We start from the raw sequence: 19,187 nt of genomic DNA, 5'->3' as shown, positions 1-19,187 counted from the left end.
TCTTCGGCCTGACATGGCTGCTTGTCTTGTTCCAGAGGTTGCCCCTCAGTCTGCAAGATCCGGGCGGTCGCAGAGGGTGGGCTTACTGGTAGTTGGGAGCTCCAACGTCAGGCGCGTAATGGGATCCCTTAGGGAAATGGCAGCAAGAGAGGGGAAGAAAACCAATGTGCTCTCCGTGTGCATACCGGGGGGAGTCATTCCAGATGTGGAAAGGGTCCTTCCGGATGCCATGAAGGGTACAGGGTGCACCCATCTGCAGGTGGTCGCTCATGTCGGCACCAATGATGTGTGTCGCTATGGATCGGAGGAAATCCTCTCTGGCTTCCGGCGGCTATCTGATTTGGTGAAGACTGCCAGTCTCGCTAGCAGGATGAAAGCAGAGCTCACCATCTGCAGCATCGTCGACAGGACTGACTGCGAACCTTTGGTACAGAGCCGAGTGGAGGGTCTGAATCAGAGGCTGAGACGGTTCTGCGACCGTGTGGGCTGCAGATTCCTCGACTTGCGCCATAGGGTGGTGGGGTTTCGGGTTACGCTGGATAGGTCAGGAGTCCACTACACGCAACAAGCGGCTACACGGGTAGCAGGGATTGTGTGGCGTGGGCTGGGCGGTTTTTTACGTTAGATGGCCTTGGGCAAGTACAGAAAGGGCAACAGCCTCAACGGGTGCGGGGAAAAGTCAGGACATGCGGGGACCAAGCAGCAATCGGTATTGTAATTGTCAACTGTCGAAGCTGCGTTGGTAAAGTACCGGAACTTCAAGCGCTGATGGAAAGCACCGAAGCTGAAATCGTTATAGGTACAGAAAGCTGGCTGAAGCCAGAGATAAATTCTGCCGAAATTTTTACAAAGGTACAGACGGTGTTTAGAAAGGATAGATTGCATGCAACCGGTGGTGGAGTGTTCGTCGCTGTTAGTAGTAGTTTATCTTGTAGTGAAGTAGAAGTGGATAGTTCCTGTGAATTATTATGGGTGGAGGTTACACTCAACAACCGAGCTAGGTTAATAATTGGCTCCTTTTACCGACTTCTCGACTCAGCAGCATTAGTGGCAGAACAACTGAGAGAAAATTTGGAATACATTTCACATAAATTTTCTCAGCATGTTATACTCTTAGGTGGAGATTTCAATTTACCAGATATAGACTGGGACACTCAGATGTTTAGGACGGGTGGTAGGGACAGAGCATCGAGTGACATTATACTGAGTGCACTATCCGAAAATTACCTCGAGCAATTAAACAGAGAACCGACTCGTGGTGATAACATCTTGGACCTACTGATAACAAACAGACCCGAACTTTTCGACTCTGTATGTGCAGAACAGGGAATCAGTGATCATAAGGCCGTTGCAGCATCCCTGAATATGTAAGTTAATAGGAATATAAAAAAAGGGAGGAAGGTTTATCTGTTTAGCAAGAGTAATAGAAGGCAGATTTCAGACTACCTAACAGATCAAAACGAAAATTTCTGTTCCGACACTGACAATGTTGAGTGTTTATGGAAAAAGTTCAAGGCAATCGTAAAATGCGTTTTAGACAGGTACGTGCCGAGTAAAACTGTGAGGGACGGGAAAAACCCACCGTGGTACAACAACAAAGTTAGAAAACTACTGCGAAAGCTTCACTCCAAGTTTAAACGCAGCCAAAACCTCTCAGAAAAACAGAAGCTAAACGATGTCAAAGTTAGCGTAAGGAAGGCTATGCGTGAAGCGGTCAGTGAAATCGAAAGTAAAATTCTATGTACCGACTTGACAGAAAATCCTAGGAAGTTCTGGTCTTACGTTAAATCAGTAAGTGGCTCGAAACAGCATATCCAGACACTCCGGGATGATGGCATTGAAACAGAGGATGACATGCGTAAAGCTGAAATACTAAACACCTTTTTCCAAAGCTGTTTCACAGAGGAAGACCGCACTGCAGTTACTTCTCTAAATCCTCGCACAAACGAAAAATGGCTGACATCGAAATAAGTGTCCAAGGAATAGAAAAGCAACTGGAATCACTCAACAGAGGAAAGTCCACTGGACCTGACGGGATACCAATTCGATTCTGCACAGAGTACGCGAAAGAACTTGCCCCCCTTCTAACAGCCGTGTACCGCAAGTCTCTAGAGGAATGGAGGGTTCCAAATGATTGGAAAAGAGCACAGGTAGCCCCAGTCTTCAAGAAGGGTCGTCGAGCAGATGCGCAAAACTATAGACCTATATCTCTGACGTCGATCTGTTGTAGAATTTTAGAACATGTTTTTTGCTCGAGTATCATGTCGTTTTTGGAAACCCAGAATCTACTATGTAGGAATCAACATGGATTCCGGAAACAGCGATCGTGTGAGACCCAACTCGCTTTATTTGTTCATGAGACCCAGAAAATATTAGATACAGGCTCCCAGGTAGATGCTATTTTTCTTGACTTGCGGAAGGCGTTCGATACAGTTCCGCACTGTCGCCTGATAAACAAAGTAAGAGCCTACAAAATATCAGACCAGCTGTGTGGCTGGATTGAAGAGTTTTTAGCAAACAGAACACAGCATGTTGTTATCAATGGAGAGACGTCTACAGACGTTAAAGTACCCTCTGGCGTGCCACAGGGGAGTGTTATGGGACCATTGCTTTTCACAATATATATAAATGACCTAGTAGATAGTGTCGGAAGTTCCATGCGGCTTTTCGCGGATGATGCTGTAGTATACAGAGAAGTGCAGCGTTAGAAAATTGTAGCGAAATGCAGGAAGATCTGCAGCGGATAGGCACTTGGTGCAGGGAGTGGCAACTGACCCTTAACATAGACAAATGTAATGTATTGCGAATACATAGAAAGAAGGATCCTTTATTGTATGATTATATGATAGCGATATGATAGCGGAACAAACACTGGTAGCAGTTACTTCTGTAAAATATCTGGGAGTATGCGTGCGGAACGATTTTAAGTGGAATGATCATATAAAATTTTGTTGGTAAGGCGGGTACCAGGTTGAGATTCATTGGGAGAGTGCTTAGAAAATGTAGTCCATCAACAAAGGAGGTGGCTTACAAAACACTTGTTCGACCTATACTTGAGTATTGCTCATCAGTGTGGGATCCGTACCAGATCGGGTTGACGGAGGAGATAGAGAAGATCCAAAGAAGAGCGGCGCGTTTCGTCACAGGGTTATTTGGTAACCGTGATAGCGTTACGGAGATGTTTAATAAATTCAAGTGGCAGACTCTGCAAGAGAGGCGCTCTGCATCGCGGTGTAGCTTGCTCGCCAGGTTTCGAGAGGGTGCGTTTCTGGATGAGGTATCGAATATATTGCTTCCCCCTACTTATACCTCCCGAGGAGATCACGAATGTAAAATTAGAGAGATTAGAGCGACTGGAACAGGAAAGGGAGGTAATGACAGTGGCACGTAAAGTGCCCTCCGCCACACACCGTTGGGTGGCTTGCGGAGTATAAATGTAGATGTAGATGTAGAATCAATACGCAAAGAAGTGGGATACGGAAGTACTAAGGAATGACGAGATACGTTTGAAGTTCTCTAAAGCTATAGATACAGCAGTAAGGAATAGCGCCGTAGGCAGTACAGTTGAAGAGGAATGGACATCTTAAAAAGGGCCATCACAGAAGTTGGGAAGGAAAACATAGGTACAAAGAAGGTAGCTGCGAAGAAACCATGGGTAACAGAAGAAATACTTCAGTTGATTGATGAAAGGAGGAAGTACTAACATGTTCCGGGAAAATCAGGAATACAGAAATACAAGTCGCTGACGAATGAAATAAATAGGAAGTGCAGGGAAGCTAAGACGAAATGGCTGCAGGAAAAATGTGAAGACATCGAAAAAGATATGATTGTCGGAAGGACAGACTCAGCATACAGGAAAGTCAAATCAACCTTTGGTGACATTAAAAGCAACGGTGGTAACATTAAGAGTGCAACGGGAATTCCACTGTTAAATGCAGAGGAGAGAGCAGATAGGTGGAAAGAATACATTGAAAGCCTCTATGAGGGTGAAGATTTGTCTGATGCGATAGAAGAAGAAACAGGAGTCGATTTAGAAGAGATAGGGGATCCAGTATTAGAATCGGAATTTAAAAGAGCTTTGGAGGACTTACGGTCAAATAAGGCAGAAGGGATAGATAACATTCCATCAGAATTTCTAAAATCATTGGGGGAAGTGGCAACAAAACGACTATTCACGTTGGTGTGTAGAATATATGAGTCTGGCGACATACCATCTGTCTTTCGGAAAAGCATCATCCACACAATTCCGAAGGCGGCAAGAGCTGACAAGTGCGAGAATTATCGCACAATCAGCTTAACAGCTCATGCATCGAAGCTGCTTACAAGAATAATATACAGAAGAATGGAAAAGAAAATTGAGAATGCTCTAGGTGACGATCAGTTTGGCTTTAGGAAAAGTAAAGGGACGAGAGAGGCAATTCTGACGTTACGGCTAATAATGGAAGCGAGGCTAAAGAAAAATCAAGACACTTTCATAGGATTTGTCGACCTGGAAAAATCGTTCGACAATATAAAATGGTGCAAGCTGTTCGAGATTCTGAAAAAAGTAGGGGTAAGCTAAAGGGAGAGACGGGTCATATACAATATGTACAACAACCAAGAGGAAATAATAACAGTGGACGATCAAGAACGAAGTGCTCGTATTAAGAAGGGTGTAAGACAAGGCTGTAGCCTTTCGCCCCTACTCTTCAATCTGTACATCGAGGAAGCAATGATGGAAATAAAAGAAAGGTCCAGGAGTGGAATTAAAATACAAGGTGAAAGGATATCAATGATACGATTCGCTGATGACATTGGTATCCTGAGTGAAAGTGAAGAAGAATTAAATGATCTGCTGAACGGAATGAACAGTCTAATGAGTACACAGTATCGTTTGAGAGTAAATCGGACAAAGACGAAGGTAATGAGAAGTAGTAGAAATGAGAACAGCGAGAAACTTAACATCAGGATTGATGGTCACGAAGTAAATGAAGTTAAGGAATTCTGCTACCTAGGCAGTAAAATAACCAATGACGGACGGAGCAAGGAGGACATCAAAAGCAGACTCGCTATGGGAAAAAAGGCATTTCTGGCCAAGAGAAGTCTACTAATATCAAATACCGGCCTTAATTTGAGGAAGAAATTTCTGAGGATGTACGTCTGGAGTACAGCATTGTATGGTAGTGAAACATGGACTGTGGGAAAACCGGAACAGAAGAGAATCGAAGCATTTGAGATGTGGTGCTATAGACGAATGTTGAAAATTAGGTGGACTGATAAGGTAAGGAATGAGGAGGTTCTATGCAGAATTGGAGAGGAAAGGAATATGTGGAAAACACTGATAAGGAGAAGGGACAGGATGATAGGACATCTGCTAAGACATGAGGGAATGACTTCCATGGTACTAGAGGGAGCTGTAGAGGGCAAAAACTGTAGAGGAAGACAGAGATTGGAATACGTCAAGCAAATAATTGAGGACGTAGGTTGCAAGTGCTACTCTGAGATGAAGAGGTTAGCACAGGAAAGGAATTCGTGGCGGGCCGCATCAAACCAGTCAGTAGAATGATGACCAAAAAAAAAAAAAAAAAAAAATAGTTCTAGGGGACTGATGACCTCAGATGTTAAGTCCCATAGTGCTCAGAGCCATTTTTGACTCTGGGGAATCTAAAAGAATGCTTTTACCAGGAACACACTCTGTCTCTATCTGATCTGAAGGCCACTATACAGGAACACGCTGCTCAGATTCCACGGGAACTGCTGCGAGCAACTGTTGATCACATCATATTATGGATGCAGCATCTCATCGGCATATTCGGTGCTCATATTAAACAAACTATCTAAGCGGCAGTTAATAACAAAATCAACTTTATGTCTTTGTCACTTGTTTGTTTCTTTCTGCTCACGTACCATCCTAATCACTTACATACGAAAACATTTCTGTAATTATTTTTTCTTCGCAGCGCTAGATGTGCACCTGGTAGCTAAAACTGGAACTAATTTGCTCTAGCATAAACCAGTTCCGAATTAACGCACTAGATTATCTACGAAGTTTCGCTGTCATGCGATAATTAAAGCCCACTCTAGACCTCTGTGAGTAGGTGCACTTTAATTATAACCACCTGATATAATGAAAGGGTATGTAAAACATTCTTGGTTGTCTTGCCGCGTCAATTCGAGTAAAATCTCAAGCTTTCGACGATAGCCTCCATCGTCATCGTCAAGAGCAACTGCTGCTCTGGTGGCATTATACAGCCTGTGGACGGCTTCTGACTGGTCGGCTTGTGATTGGTCGGCGATAACGCACTGCTGTCGCAGACGGTGTGAATGTGTGCGCTGGTGGCGCCATCGCTCCCGTGGGAACGTAAACCTTGGAAGGAATGTCTCTGCTGCTTCTCCGCGTGGAGGGCTCGTTTCCCTGCACCGCTCAGATAGCATCCGCTATCACGGTTAAAGTTCTCGCTCATTCTTATTTCAACAGCGTCCTTAATAACAGAATCTCAGTATGTGGAGGTGTGAGATAAAATTTTTGTTTCATCGAACAGTATATTATGTTTCTTCATGAGGCTGTGCTCCACAATTGCCGATTTCTCCAGATCTCTATTTTTGGTACGCCGTTGGCGTTCTGCTGAGCGGTCGGTAACGGTACGAATGATCTGACTTCTATAATTGCTTCCACAATCAAAAGGGATATTATAACTTCCAGTGACCCTGAGGCCGAGACTGTCCTTAACAGGGCGCATCATCTCCTTAATTTTCTTAGGAGGACGAAAAATCGGTTTTATACCCCGTCTACCCAGGACTCTTGCTATTTTGCTGGATACAGAGCCACAAAAACGAAGAACCGCAATCAGTGTTTCATCCTGTGAGTGTGCAGCATTTCTACTTTTCATTTTCTTGGAGAACGCTGCCTTTACATCGCGTGCACCATAGCCATTCTTTCAGAACACATACTTCAGATGGTTAATTTCGGACTTCAGGTGGTCCTTGTGAGAAATAGTTTTTGCTATACATACCAACGTCGTACCGTTTCCGACCGCTGTGCAGAACACCAACGGCGGCGGAACACAGGCTCATGAACAAACATAAAATACTGTTCGATGAAACAAAAATTTTGTCCCATGCCTCCACATACTGGGATTATGTTAGGATGCTGTTGAAATATGAATGAGCGGGAAGAACTTTAACTGTGATAGCGGATACTATCTGAGCAGTGCATGGAAACGAGCGCTCCATGCAGGGAAGCAGCAGAGACATTCCTTCCAAGGTTTACGTTCCCACAGAAGCGCTGGCGCCACCGGCGCACACATTCACGCCGTCTGCGACAGCAGCATAGCCGACCAATCACAAGTCGACCAGTCAGAAGCCGTCCACGGGCTATATAAGGTCACCACAGCAGCAGTGAAGACCACACCCTCCATCTCCTTTCCCAAAGCAACTTCCACCGTCTACCCCTCCCGGATGATGAGCTTCGCCCTGACATCTACCCTTCCTACCAACTCTAACCCCATCTTCCTGCCTCCTCCTCAGGGCTCCCTCTCCTCCCCCTCCATCCTTCTGAGCGGCTTCCCCCTCCTACTCCCCCTCCCTCGCTTGTGCCCCCTTTCAGTGTATCTGCACTCCCTCCTGCCCTGTCTACCCTCTTCATCTCCCACCCCACGTTTCTCCTGCCTCTTCGTGTACCCGCTGACGCCCCTATTCTCTTCATCCCACCGCTTCCCCTGCTGCCCCTTGCTCTCCCCTCCTTTTCCATCCTCTCTGACCAGTCCCTCGGCAGGTCCCACCTGGCAGTTTTATTCTTCGCCGTGTGCGCCACAAGTGGGTTTTAAGTGTGTTGTTCTGGAGTGTTTTTAATACTGTGGCCGACTTTTAACTGCCGGCCGAAGTGGCCGTGTGGTTAAAGGCGCTGCAGTCTGGAACCGCAAGACCGCTACGGTCGCAGGTTCGAATCCTGCCTCGGGCATGGATGTTTGTGATGTCCTTAGGTTAGTTAGGTTTAACTAGTTCTAAGTTCTAGGGGACTAATAACCTCAGCAGTTGAGTCCCATAGTGCTCAGAGCCATTTGAACCATTTTTTTTTTTTTTTACTTTTAACCTGTGCATGTCCATTCAGTGTCTTCTCTGTGTTTTAAGAATCGCCAACTGTGTTTTTTAACTTTCTGGTGACTTTTTTTAACCGTCCCCCATGAATGTCTCCATGTCAGTCTATTTTTACCTCCATTTTCTCCCTTTACTCTGTTTTATGTTCCCCCTTTTTTTTATCGCATTATGTATGTAACGGCCGCAGCTCGTGGTCTCGCAGTAGCGTTCTCGCTGCCCGATCACGGGGTCCCGGTTTCGATTCCCGGCGGGGTCAGGGATTTTTCCTACCTCGAGATGACTGGGTGTTGTTGTGTCGTCTTCATCATCATCATTCATCCCCATTACGGTCGGAGGAAGGCAATGGCAAACCATTTCCACTAGGACCTTGCCTAGTAAGGCGGCGCAGATCTCCCGCGTCGCTCCCTTACGCTCTCTAAAAGGAGTATGAGACCCATCACCATCATCATGTATGTAACATTTTATTCTTATTTTAGTTGTCATGTCACTCAGCTGAAGGGTGGTGGATTGTGCCGCTGACAGCCCTCCCCTGCCCATATGGAGCAGGGGAATGATATCACAATAAAGAAAAAACAAAAAAAGGCAGTGAAGACAGGCAGTGGCTCTTGACGATGGCGTTTGAGGCTATCGTCGAAAGCTTGAGATTTTATCCCGAATTGACGCGGCCAGCAAGCCGAGAATGTTTTACATATAAGTGCCTTCGCAAAAGACTTCATTCTCATAATGAAAGGATGTTCTTTCTTTGTCCCTTGCCTCACTGTGATGAATAGTTGTGTGAGTGAACTTACAGTGTTTACAGCCCGTAGTATTTCCAGATCCTGAGATGTAAACGGGAAACATGTGAGGCCTCGATAGGTCGCTGGAGGGAGTTGGAACATCTGCACACACTGGTCACCTAATTCCAGTAAATTACTGGGATGGGCGTGATGAATACTGACGCCACATTCGAGCACATCGCAGAAGGTTTCGATTGGGTTTAGATGTGGCGATTTGGGGGATCTAGTACATCAATCTCAACTTGTCACAGTATTCCTCGAAGAACTCCATCAAGCTCCTGACCTTGTGATATGGTGCACTAGTTTGCCGAAAAATGCCACTGCCATCGGGGAACACGGTCGTTATGAAAGGGTGTATATGGTCTGCAACAATGTACGATACTTCTCGACCATCATAGTACCTTGCACGAACTCTACTGGATATAGGATGCCCACGTGATTGTTTCCCAGAGCTTAATGGCGCCACCAGCTTGTCTCCATCCCACATTACAAATATCAAGGAGCTGTTCCTCTGGAAAATGACGGATTCGTGCCTCCCATCGGCGTGATGAAGAAATTACTGGGATTCATCAGACCATGCAACGCTCTGCCACTGCGCCAACGACCAGTGTCGATGGTCACATACCCATTTCAGTCGTAGTTGCCGATGTCGTGGTGTTAACATTGGCACACGCAGGGATCGTCAGCTGGGAAGGTGCATCATTAGTAGTGTTCGGTGCACTGTGTGTTCAGACAGACTTGTATTCTGCCCAGTATTAAAATCTGACATTAGTTCCGGCACAGTTCGCCGCCAGTACTGTTTTCCACACTGTCCATCCTAAAATCGTTCAAATGGCTCTAAGCACTATGAGACTTAACATCCGAGGTCATGAGCCCCTAGACTTAGAACTACTTAAACCTAACTAACCTAAGGACATCACACACATCCATGCCCGAGGCAGGATTCGAACCAGCAACCGCAGCAGCCGCGTCGTTCTGGACTGAAGCGCCTAGAACCGCTCGGCTACAGCGGCCGGCCTGTCCAGCCTACCTCGTACGACATCTGTAATGAGTGATGGGCGGCCAACCCCACGACTTCTGGACATAGTTTCATCTTGGTTTAGCCATGTGTTGAAGACACTCACCACACCACTCCGAACACCCGACAAGTCGTGCAGTTTCCGAAATGCTCGTGCCGAGCCTCCAAGCCATGACAACCTACCCTCTCTCAAACTATGTAGATCGCTCGTCTTCTCCATTCCAAACACAGATAGCATTCACACTGATACTACATGCACGGTGCGCGTGTGTGACAAGCTGTCGTTCCTCGCCAGGTGACGCTGCTATCGCCTGGACGGGTTACATCAACAGTAGGTCGGCGGTCATAATGTTCTGTCTGAGCAGTGCATGTCTTTGATGGTGGTGGTGGCATCTTGCAGCACGATAACTATCGGTTTCACAAGGCCAGAATTATGGTGGTTTATAACAGCTATCTCGCGTTAATTTATTGCCCACTAAATTCAACTGATCTGAATCCGGTGGAACAGGTTTGGTACGCTACTGGGCCCAGATCCGCGTCCTCGAACCAGCGGCCCCTAATTTACGGCATTTTGTTAGACATTTGGTGCCACATACCTCCGGAAACCATCCAAGGTCTTGTTCAGCCCAAGTCACGAATAATCGCTGCTGTATTGGGTCCCAAACGTGGACTAACACGCTATTTCAATCAAGGCAATACCAATCGCCGTTATATAGGTTTATTTCTAGGCAACCGGTTTCGACCTTACACCAAGTCATCTTCAGGCCTAAACTGTGGTGGATATGACAGAACAATAATTACGTACTGAAATACAGAGCATATTGACAAAATGAATCAAGTGTTGCATATTACTTTACGTAATAAGAATTATACAGTGAATGTTGTATCAGAGCAAAAAATCATATTAAAATACAGAGCGTATTCCTTAAAAGCTGCAAGTGTTGGATGTAAATTTTCTTAATTAAAAGAACTTAGTCTTAATAAACTCCATAATACACGGAAAATACATTATTCTGTTATATCCTCCACAGTTTTTTAAGGCCTGAAGATGACGTAGCGTAACGTCGAAAACGGTTGCCTAGAAATAAAACTATTTAACAGCGATTAGTATTGTCTTTATTGAGCATTGAACAGCCGTAGTCACTTACTCCACCGGAAGGTGGAGTTACAAACATGCTACTTAGCAGGTGGCAGTGGCTCACCATTCTACCGTACCACTGTCCCTGAAGCAGAAGGGACTGGGCTGGACCCACGGAGCGGTATGGTCCGACAATGAGAGCAGAACCGTACTAGGGGTCTCCCCACGGCAATTAGGGGCGGGGCGTAACGTCAGTGTTGACGTAGATGTCCGGTGACGGGCACGTGGCGGCCGCGTGGCGGGCGCTCCAGTCCCAGCCCTCTCTGAGGGGGTTCCCCGCCGCGAGAGCTCGCCGCTGGAACTCCAGTAGCGAGCGACACCACGTGAGATGAAGTGAGGTGGGCTACACAGCACAGCAGGCTGCTGTTAGTTACAGGTGGCCACTATGATACTTTCATCCTGTCTCTACCTGTGCCACGTATTTATTTTTTGCTTATATAGCCTGACCAAAAAAATGTGTATGAATTCCTAAGGGACCAAACGTCTGAGATCATCGGACCCTAGACTTACACGCTACTTCAAGTAACTTATGCCAGTAACTTCTACCAGTCGTAAAAGGCGACGAAAAGAAAAAACCACTACTGGGGCTAACCCCCCCCCCCCCCCCTTTTAGTGTGATTAGTTGGTTCAGGACAGAACTAATGAAGCCTCGGACAAGCGCTGTCACGGTCGGGGACGACGCTTGAACCCTATGCCCGTCCACAATGGTAACGACACTGCTAGCCACACGGAAAATGATTTAAATCCAAACAGAGGTGTTTTGCAGGACATGCTTCCTGCAACCACTCTAGAAGGAAAACAAAGACAGAGGATGAGATGGTCAGATGAAGTTAACCGACACCTCATGTTCTGTTATTACCAAGCAACAAACCTAGGAACCAACACAACTGGATACAGATCACAAGTATACACAACATTTATTACGAGATACCCAGAATTAAAATTTTTAACAGAACAACGACTAGCTGATCAGATCCGTGTAATAATCAAAAATAACAGGATACCCTAGTCAGAATTAGAAAACATCAAATAACAAGTACAACAAATACTGGAACAAAATACTGTGTAATCAGTAGAAGAAGAAAGTACAATAATGGACTCAAACATCCCAGAGCAAACAAACAAAGAACACGCATCAATTAAACAATCAGAGTAAAACGAAATCTTAAGACAGCCACCAGAACAAGCACAAATAGAACACGAAGTGACACACATGTTAGATATAGAAGAAAAATTTCAGCTGACATATATAGAATACAAAGACACAAATACATGCATAGACCACCAAATAACCCACAAGTCAAAACAACAATAACAACTATCAACACAATCATACACAACAAAATAAATGAAAATACAACTATGGAAGAGTTACAACTACTGGTTTATATAGGAGCACTCACTACACTAAATATACACACTAGGCAGAGATCAGAACCAACCAACACACAGAAGAAACCCACAAAACCAGCATGGCAACACAGGCTACAGATCAGAATAGAAAAACTGAGAAAAGACATTGGACAGCTAACACAATTTATAAGAAATGAAATATCAGACAAAAAACGAAAAAGGTTAGGTAAAATCTCACAACAAGAAGTGATAGAGCAATAAAATGAAAAGAAGCAGAAATTACAAGCATTGGCCAAACGACTTAGAAGATACAAAAAATTTGAAAATCGAAGGAAACAAAACCAAACATTCAACACAAACCAAAAGAAATTTTATGAGACAATAGATAACACACACATTAAAGTAGACAACCCACCAAACATAAGAGACATGGAACACTTCTGGAGCAACATATGGTCAAACCCGGTACAGCGTAACAGGCATGCACAGTGGATACAAGCAGAAACAGACGCATACAAGATGATTCCATAAATGCCTGAAGTGATAATTTTGCAACATGAAGTCACCCAAGAAATTAATTCTACTCCCAATTGGAAAGACCCTGGAAAAGATAAAATAGCAAATTTCTGGCTAAAGAAGTTCCTCAACACATTCACATCTAACTAAATTATTTAACAGTTACATTGCAGACACATACACATTCCCTGATACAGTTACACATGGAATAACTTATCTGAAAGCTAAAGATCAAGCAGACACAGCAAACCCAGCTAAATATCGCCCCACAACATGCCTACCAACAATATACAAAATATTAATTTCAGTAATTACACAGAAATTAATGACACATACAACACAGAACAAAATTATAAATGAAGAGCAAAAAGGCTGTTGCAAAGGAGCACAAGGATGTAAAGAGCAACTGATAATAGATGCAGGGGTGACATATCAAGCTAAAACTAAACAAAGGTCGCTACACTACGCATACATTGATTACCAAAAAGCTTTTGATGGCGTACCCCACTCATGGTTACAACAAATATTGGAAATATACAAAGTAGATCCGAAATTGATACAGTTCCTAAACATAATAATGAAAAATTGGAAAACCACACTTAATATCCAAACAAATTCAATAATATCACATCACAGCCAATACAGATTAAGCGTGGAATATACCAAGGAGACTCATTAAGTCCTTTCTGGTTCTGCCTTGCTCTGAACCCACTATCCAACATGCTAAATAATACAAATTATAGATACAATATTACTGGAACATACCAACATAAAATCACACATTTGCTATACATGGATGATCTAAAACTACTGGCAGCAACAAATCAACAACTCAGCCAATTACTAAAGGTAACAGAAGTATTCAGCAATAATATAAATATGGCTTTTGGAACAGACAAATGTAAGAAAAATAGCATAGTCAAGGGAAAACACACTAAACAAGAAAATTATGTATTGGATAACAACAGCGACTGCATAGAAGCGATGGAAAAAACAGATGCCTATAAATATTTAGGATACAGACAAAAAATAGGAATAGATAATACAAATATTAAAGAAGAACTAAAAGAAAAATATAGACAAAGACTAACCAAAATACTGAAAACAGAATTGACAGCAAGAAACAAGACAAAAGCTATAAATACTTATGCTATACCAATATTGACCAACTCATTTGGAGTAGTGAAATGGAGTAACACAGACCTAGAAGCACTCAACACACTTACACGATCACAATGCCACAAATATAGAATACATCACATACATTCAGCAACAGAAAGATTCACATTAAGCAGAAAGGAAGAAGGAAGGGTATTTATCGGCATAAAAAACCTACATTATGGACAGGTAGACAATTTAAGAAAATTCTTTATAGAGCGAGCAGAAACTAGCAAAATACACAAAGCAATCACTCATATAAATACATCGGCTACACCACTGCAATTTCATAACCACTTCTACAACCCTTTAGAGCACATAACATCAACAGATACGAAGAAAGTAAATTGGAAAAAGAAAACACTACATGGCAAGCACCCGTATCATCTAACACAGCCACACATCGATCAAGACACGTCCAACACATGGCTAAGAAAAGGCAATATATACAGTGAGACGGAAGGATTCATGATTGCAATACAGGATCAAACAATAAACACCAGATATTACAGCAAGCATATTATTAAAGATCCCAATACCACAACAGATAAATGCATACTTAGCAAACAACAAATAGAAACAGTAGATCACATCACAAGCGGATGTACAATACTAGCAAATACAGAATACCCCAGAAGACATGATAATGTAGCAAAAATAATACATCAACAACTTGCCATACAACATAGTCTAATAAAACAACATGTTCCCACATACAAGTATGCACCACATAATGTACTGGAGAATGATGAATGCAAATTATACTGGAACACCACATAACAAACCTGACATCCTACTCACCAATAAAAAGAAGAAATTAACACGACTAATCGAAATATCCATACCCAATACAATAAATATACAGAAGAAAACAGGAGAAAAAATTGAAAAATGCATCCAACTGGCTGAGGAAGTCAAGGACATGTGGCATCAGGATAAAGTTGACATTATACCAATTATACTATCAACTACAGGAGTCATACCACACAATATCCACCAGTATATCAACGCAATACAGCTACATCCAAACGTATATATACAACTACAGAAATCTGTAATTATTGATACATGTTCAATTACCCGAAAGTTCCTAAACGCAATGTAACATATACCGTACAGTTAAAAGGAAGTCACGATTGATCAAGGTCCGCGTCACTTTCCATTTTTAACCAGACATAACATCTGAGAAAGAAAAGAATAATAATAATAACAATGAAAATAATAGTTAACACTAATAATAATGAAGAGGATTAAGAATGATATACAGGGGGCGGGCAAAATAATATGAACACCTGACAAATACACAATATTTACTTATTGATAAGGAGATGGGCCACAATTGGCTTTGAGAACAGCTGCAGCTCTTCGCCGAATACACTACAGGCCATTAAAATTGCTACACCAAGAAGAAATGCAGATGATAAACGGGTATTCATTGGACAAATATATTATACTCGAACTGACATGTGATTACATTTTCACGCAGTTTTGGTGCATAGATCCTGAGAAATCAGTACCCAGAACAACCACCTATGGCCGTAATAATGGCCATCACACGCCTGGGCATTGAGTCAAACAGAGCTTGGATGGCGTGTACAGGTACAGCTGCCCATGCAGCTTCGACGCGACACCACAGTTCATCAAGAGTAGTGACTGGCGTATTCTGACGAGCCAGTTGCTCGGCCACCATAGACCAGACGTTTTCAATTGCGGAGAGATCTGGAGAATATGCTGGCCAGGGCAGCAGTCCAACATTTTCTGTATCCAGAAAGGCCCTTACAGGACCTGCAACATGCGGTCGTGCATTATCCTGCTGAAATATAGGGTTTCGCAGGGATCGAATGAAGGGTAGAACCACGGGTCGTAACACATCTGAAACGTAACGTCCACTGTTCAAAGTGGCGTCAATGCGAACAAGAGGTGACCGAGACGTGTAACCAATGGTACCCCATACCATCACGCCGGGTGATACGCCAGTATGGTGATGACGAATACACGCTTACAATGTGCGTTCACCGCGATGTCGCCAAACACGGACGCGACCATCATGTTGCTGTTAAAAGAACCTGGATTCATCCGAAGAAATGACGTTGTGGCATTCGTGCACCCAGGTTCGTCGTTGAGTACACCATCGCAGGCGCTCCCGTCTGTGATGCAGCGTCAATGGTAACCGCAGCCACGGTCTCCGAGCTGATAGTCCATGCTGCTGCAAACGTCGTAGAACTGTTCGTGCAGATGGTTGTTGTCTTGCAAACGTCTCCATCTGTTGACTCACGAATCGAGACGTGGCTGCACGATCCGTTACAGCCATGCGGATAAAATGCCTGTCATTTCGACTGTTAGTGACACGAGGCCGTTGGGATGCAGCACGGCGTTCCGTATTACCCTCCTGAGCCCACCGATTCCATATTCTGCTAACAGTCAGTGGATCTCGACCAACACGAGCAGCAATGTCGCGATACGATAAACCGCAATCGCGATAGGCTACAATCCGACCTTTATCAAAGTCGGAAACGTGATGGTACGCATTTCTCCTCCTTACACGAGGCATCACAACAACGTTTCACCAGGCAACGCCGGTCAACTGCTGTTTCTGTATGAGAAATCGGTTGGAAACTTTCCTCATGTCAGCACGTTGTAGGTGTCGCCACCGGCGCCAACCTTGTGTGAATGCTCTGAAAAGCTAATCATTTGCATATCACAGCATCTTCTTCCTGTCTGTAGCACGTCATCCTCGTATTGTAGCAATTGTAATGGCCAGTAGTGTAGATTCTCTCATTCTTTTACCAAAATAAGCGGCAACTGTATAAACGATGTTGGGGCTGCAAATCTGGTCCTCGGTCTATGCTGTAAAACTCCCCATAAATTTTCAATGGTGTTGAGATCTGGTTATTGTGCTGGCCAGGGAAGACGTTTGATGATATTATGATGCTCCACAAAAGATACCTGAACCGTTTTGGGTGTGTGTATGGACGTATTATCATCTTGGAGTATGGCAATGTTCTGCAGCAATATGCTAGTCATACTAAGCATTTCATTGTCGAGGATGTCGAGATATTCATTCGCACTAATCCGGACAGTGAGGGAAATTGTAGGACCAGCTGAATACCACGACGTAACCGGCCAAAGCGTTACATAATTTCCCTTATGCTTGACCGTAGGAAGGAGCCATTCCGGATCGTTGCCTTCTTTTTTGGTGGTATCTATACACAGGCCCAGCAGTTTGTGGGAAACAACGTAAACGATGGTGCAGCGGACCATACCACATTCTTCCATTCATCAAGCGTCCAGGTTTTATGATCGTGGCGCTACTTCTTTCACAGCATTGCTTTGGCTTCCGACAGTAAGGGTTTCGCAATGATAGCCCTTCCTTTAATGTTAGCCTTGTGAGGTTCCCGCAGTACCGCTTTTGTCGACACAGCATCACTCAAGTGAGTGTTGAGTTCTGCAGTTACTTTTACTGCAGTAGTTTTGTGTTCTCTGGTCACAATTTTTTTGAACTCTCGTCGGTCACAGGGAGCTACTTTCGACTTTTCCTCCACTAGTTCTCTTGGCTAACGATGTTTTACCATGTTTCGTGTATCCTGTCATTACCGTGGATACTGTCGCTCGTGAAACGTTAAACAATTCAGCCCTTTTCGTGTCAGTTACACTACCGGGTTGCCCTTTTTGAATGTCTGAGAGATGGCTTGTGTTCACTGTTGCAGAACAAAGTGTAAAGTACACTGGAAGGTAACCTCCAAGACTTGCCACGTCAGCTGTGCACTGCAGCCGTGTCGCAGTATTTACACGTATGCAGTGGTGCCAACTTGCAACAAGATATACTACATTGCATGGTACTCATTTTGTCCAACCCCTGCAGATACGTTTAGCACACTTGAATAAATGTTTTGTGTTATAGAAGCGGAAGGGATACGGAAAGAGGAGAAGATTGAAATGACAGTGACTGTTAGGAATGAACAGAATTTAAATAAAGAAATCTGATAACTTGGTGGATTGAAAAGTTTTGGGGACGGGAAATGACAAGGTTGGAGGACTTTACTTTGTTGAGAACGGCTATTTCTGCTGTGCTGTTCAGGTAGTAGTAAAAGAGTTTAAGATAAAGAGGACGGAGTGAAGCTACTGAAAATACGGTAGAGAAAACATAGAATATGATACGCTCTACGCCTGTCAAAACGCAGCCACGATTGTTGTCCTTAGGGAGGGGTGACATCTTACAATGCCAGTTCCAACCTGTGTGAGCTTTCGTACGAAAGTCGTTGGAGAATAGCATCACCTTACTCAAGTTTGGGAGTACTGGTGACTCTACGGGGTCCTTATTAAGTTCGAAAGGATATACTTTTTTATGTTTCTGTAGTGAATGAAGTGATGCTGACACCTTCTTACAGACTTTAATTGAGTATTCAGTCCAGTCTAAGTGGTGGTTCACAGTTAACTCCAAGTTCTTTGCAGGTGTGGAAAAGTTTATTTTTGTGCCGTTTAGGATTAAGCGTGGAAGAGATTCTCTGATCTGCGGGGTAATAATTCTTCTGTGAGCGACTAAGATTGTCTGCATTTTACGTAGGTTAAATTAAAAACCTTTGTTCTGCGCCCACTCGTATAAGACAAGTAAGTCAACTTTTAGATATTATATTGGATGGCTGTGCGCAAGTTTGTTGGACTTTCACTTAGCTATAAGTGAAGGTTTTCAGCGTGTGTGTGATATTTGCAGTGGCTCCTACACCAAAAAATTATCAACTGCTGAAATAGGAGATGCAACACTGTGAAATATCGTATGGGATGAAACATTATGACACGAAATATCCGAGAAATTATCATGGGGATAGGTGGATGTTTACCTCAAAAGAAAGGAGTGCAGAATAAATGAATCATCATAAAATACACTCCCGGAAATTGAAATAAGAACACCGTGAATTCATTGTCCCAGGAAGGGGAAACTTTATTGACACATTCCTGGGGTCAGATACATCACATGATCACACTGACAGAACCACAGGCACATAGACACAGGCAACAGAGCATGCACAATGTCGGCACTAGTACAGTGTATATCCACCTTTCGCAGCAATGCAGGCTGCTATTCTCCCATGGAGACGATCGTAGAGATGCTGGATGTAGTCCTGTGGAACGGCTTGCCATGCCATTTCCACCT

General features: G+C 43.8%; 1 protein-coding gene across 1 annotated transcript in view; it reads left to right on the top strand.

The window, feature by feature from the left end:
• LOC126204055 (brain-specific homeobox protein homolog) overlaps window positions 1-18,801 on the top strand; it is a 183,687-nt gene extending 164,886 nt beyond the window's left edge. The window contains exon 6 of the mRNA XM_049938478.1: window positions 18,747-18,801. Coding sequence (XP_049794435.1) covers window positions 18,747-18,801 — 55 coding nt within the window. The remainder of the gene's footprint in view (window positions 1-18,746) is intronic.
• The last annotated feature ends 386 nt before the right edge of the window (window positions 18,802-19,187 follow it).

The sequence above is a fragment of the Schistocerca nitens genome, chromosome 9 (assembly GCF_023898315.1).
Source record: "Schistocerca nitens isolate TAMUIC-IGC-003100 chromosome 9, iqSchNite1.1, whole genome shotgun sequence".
In the NCBI taxonomy this organism is placed as follows: domain Eukaryota; kingdom Metazoa; phylum Arthropoda; class Insecta; order Orthoptera; family Acrididae; genus Schistocerca; species Schistocerca nitens.
This window is presented reverse-complemented; position numbering and strand designations above follow the sequence as displayed.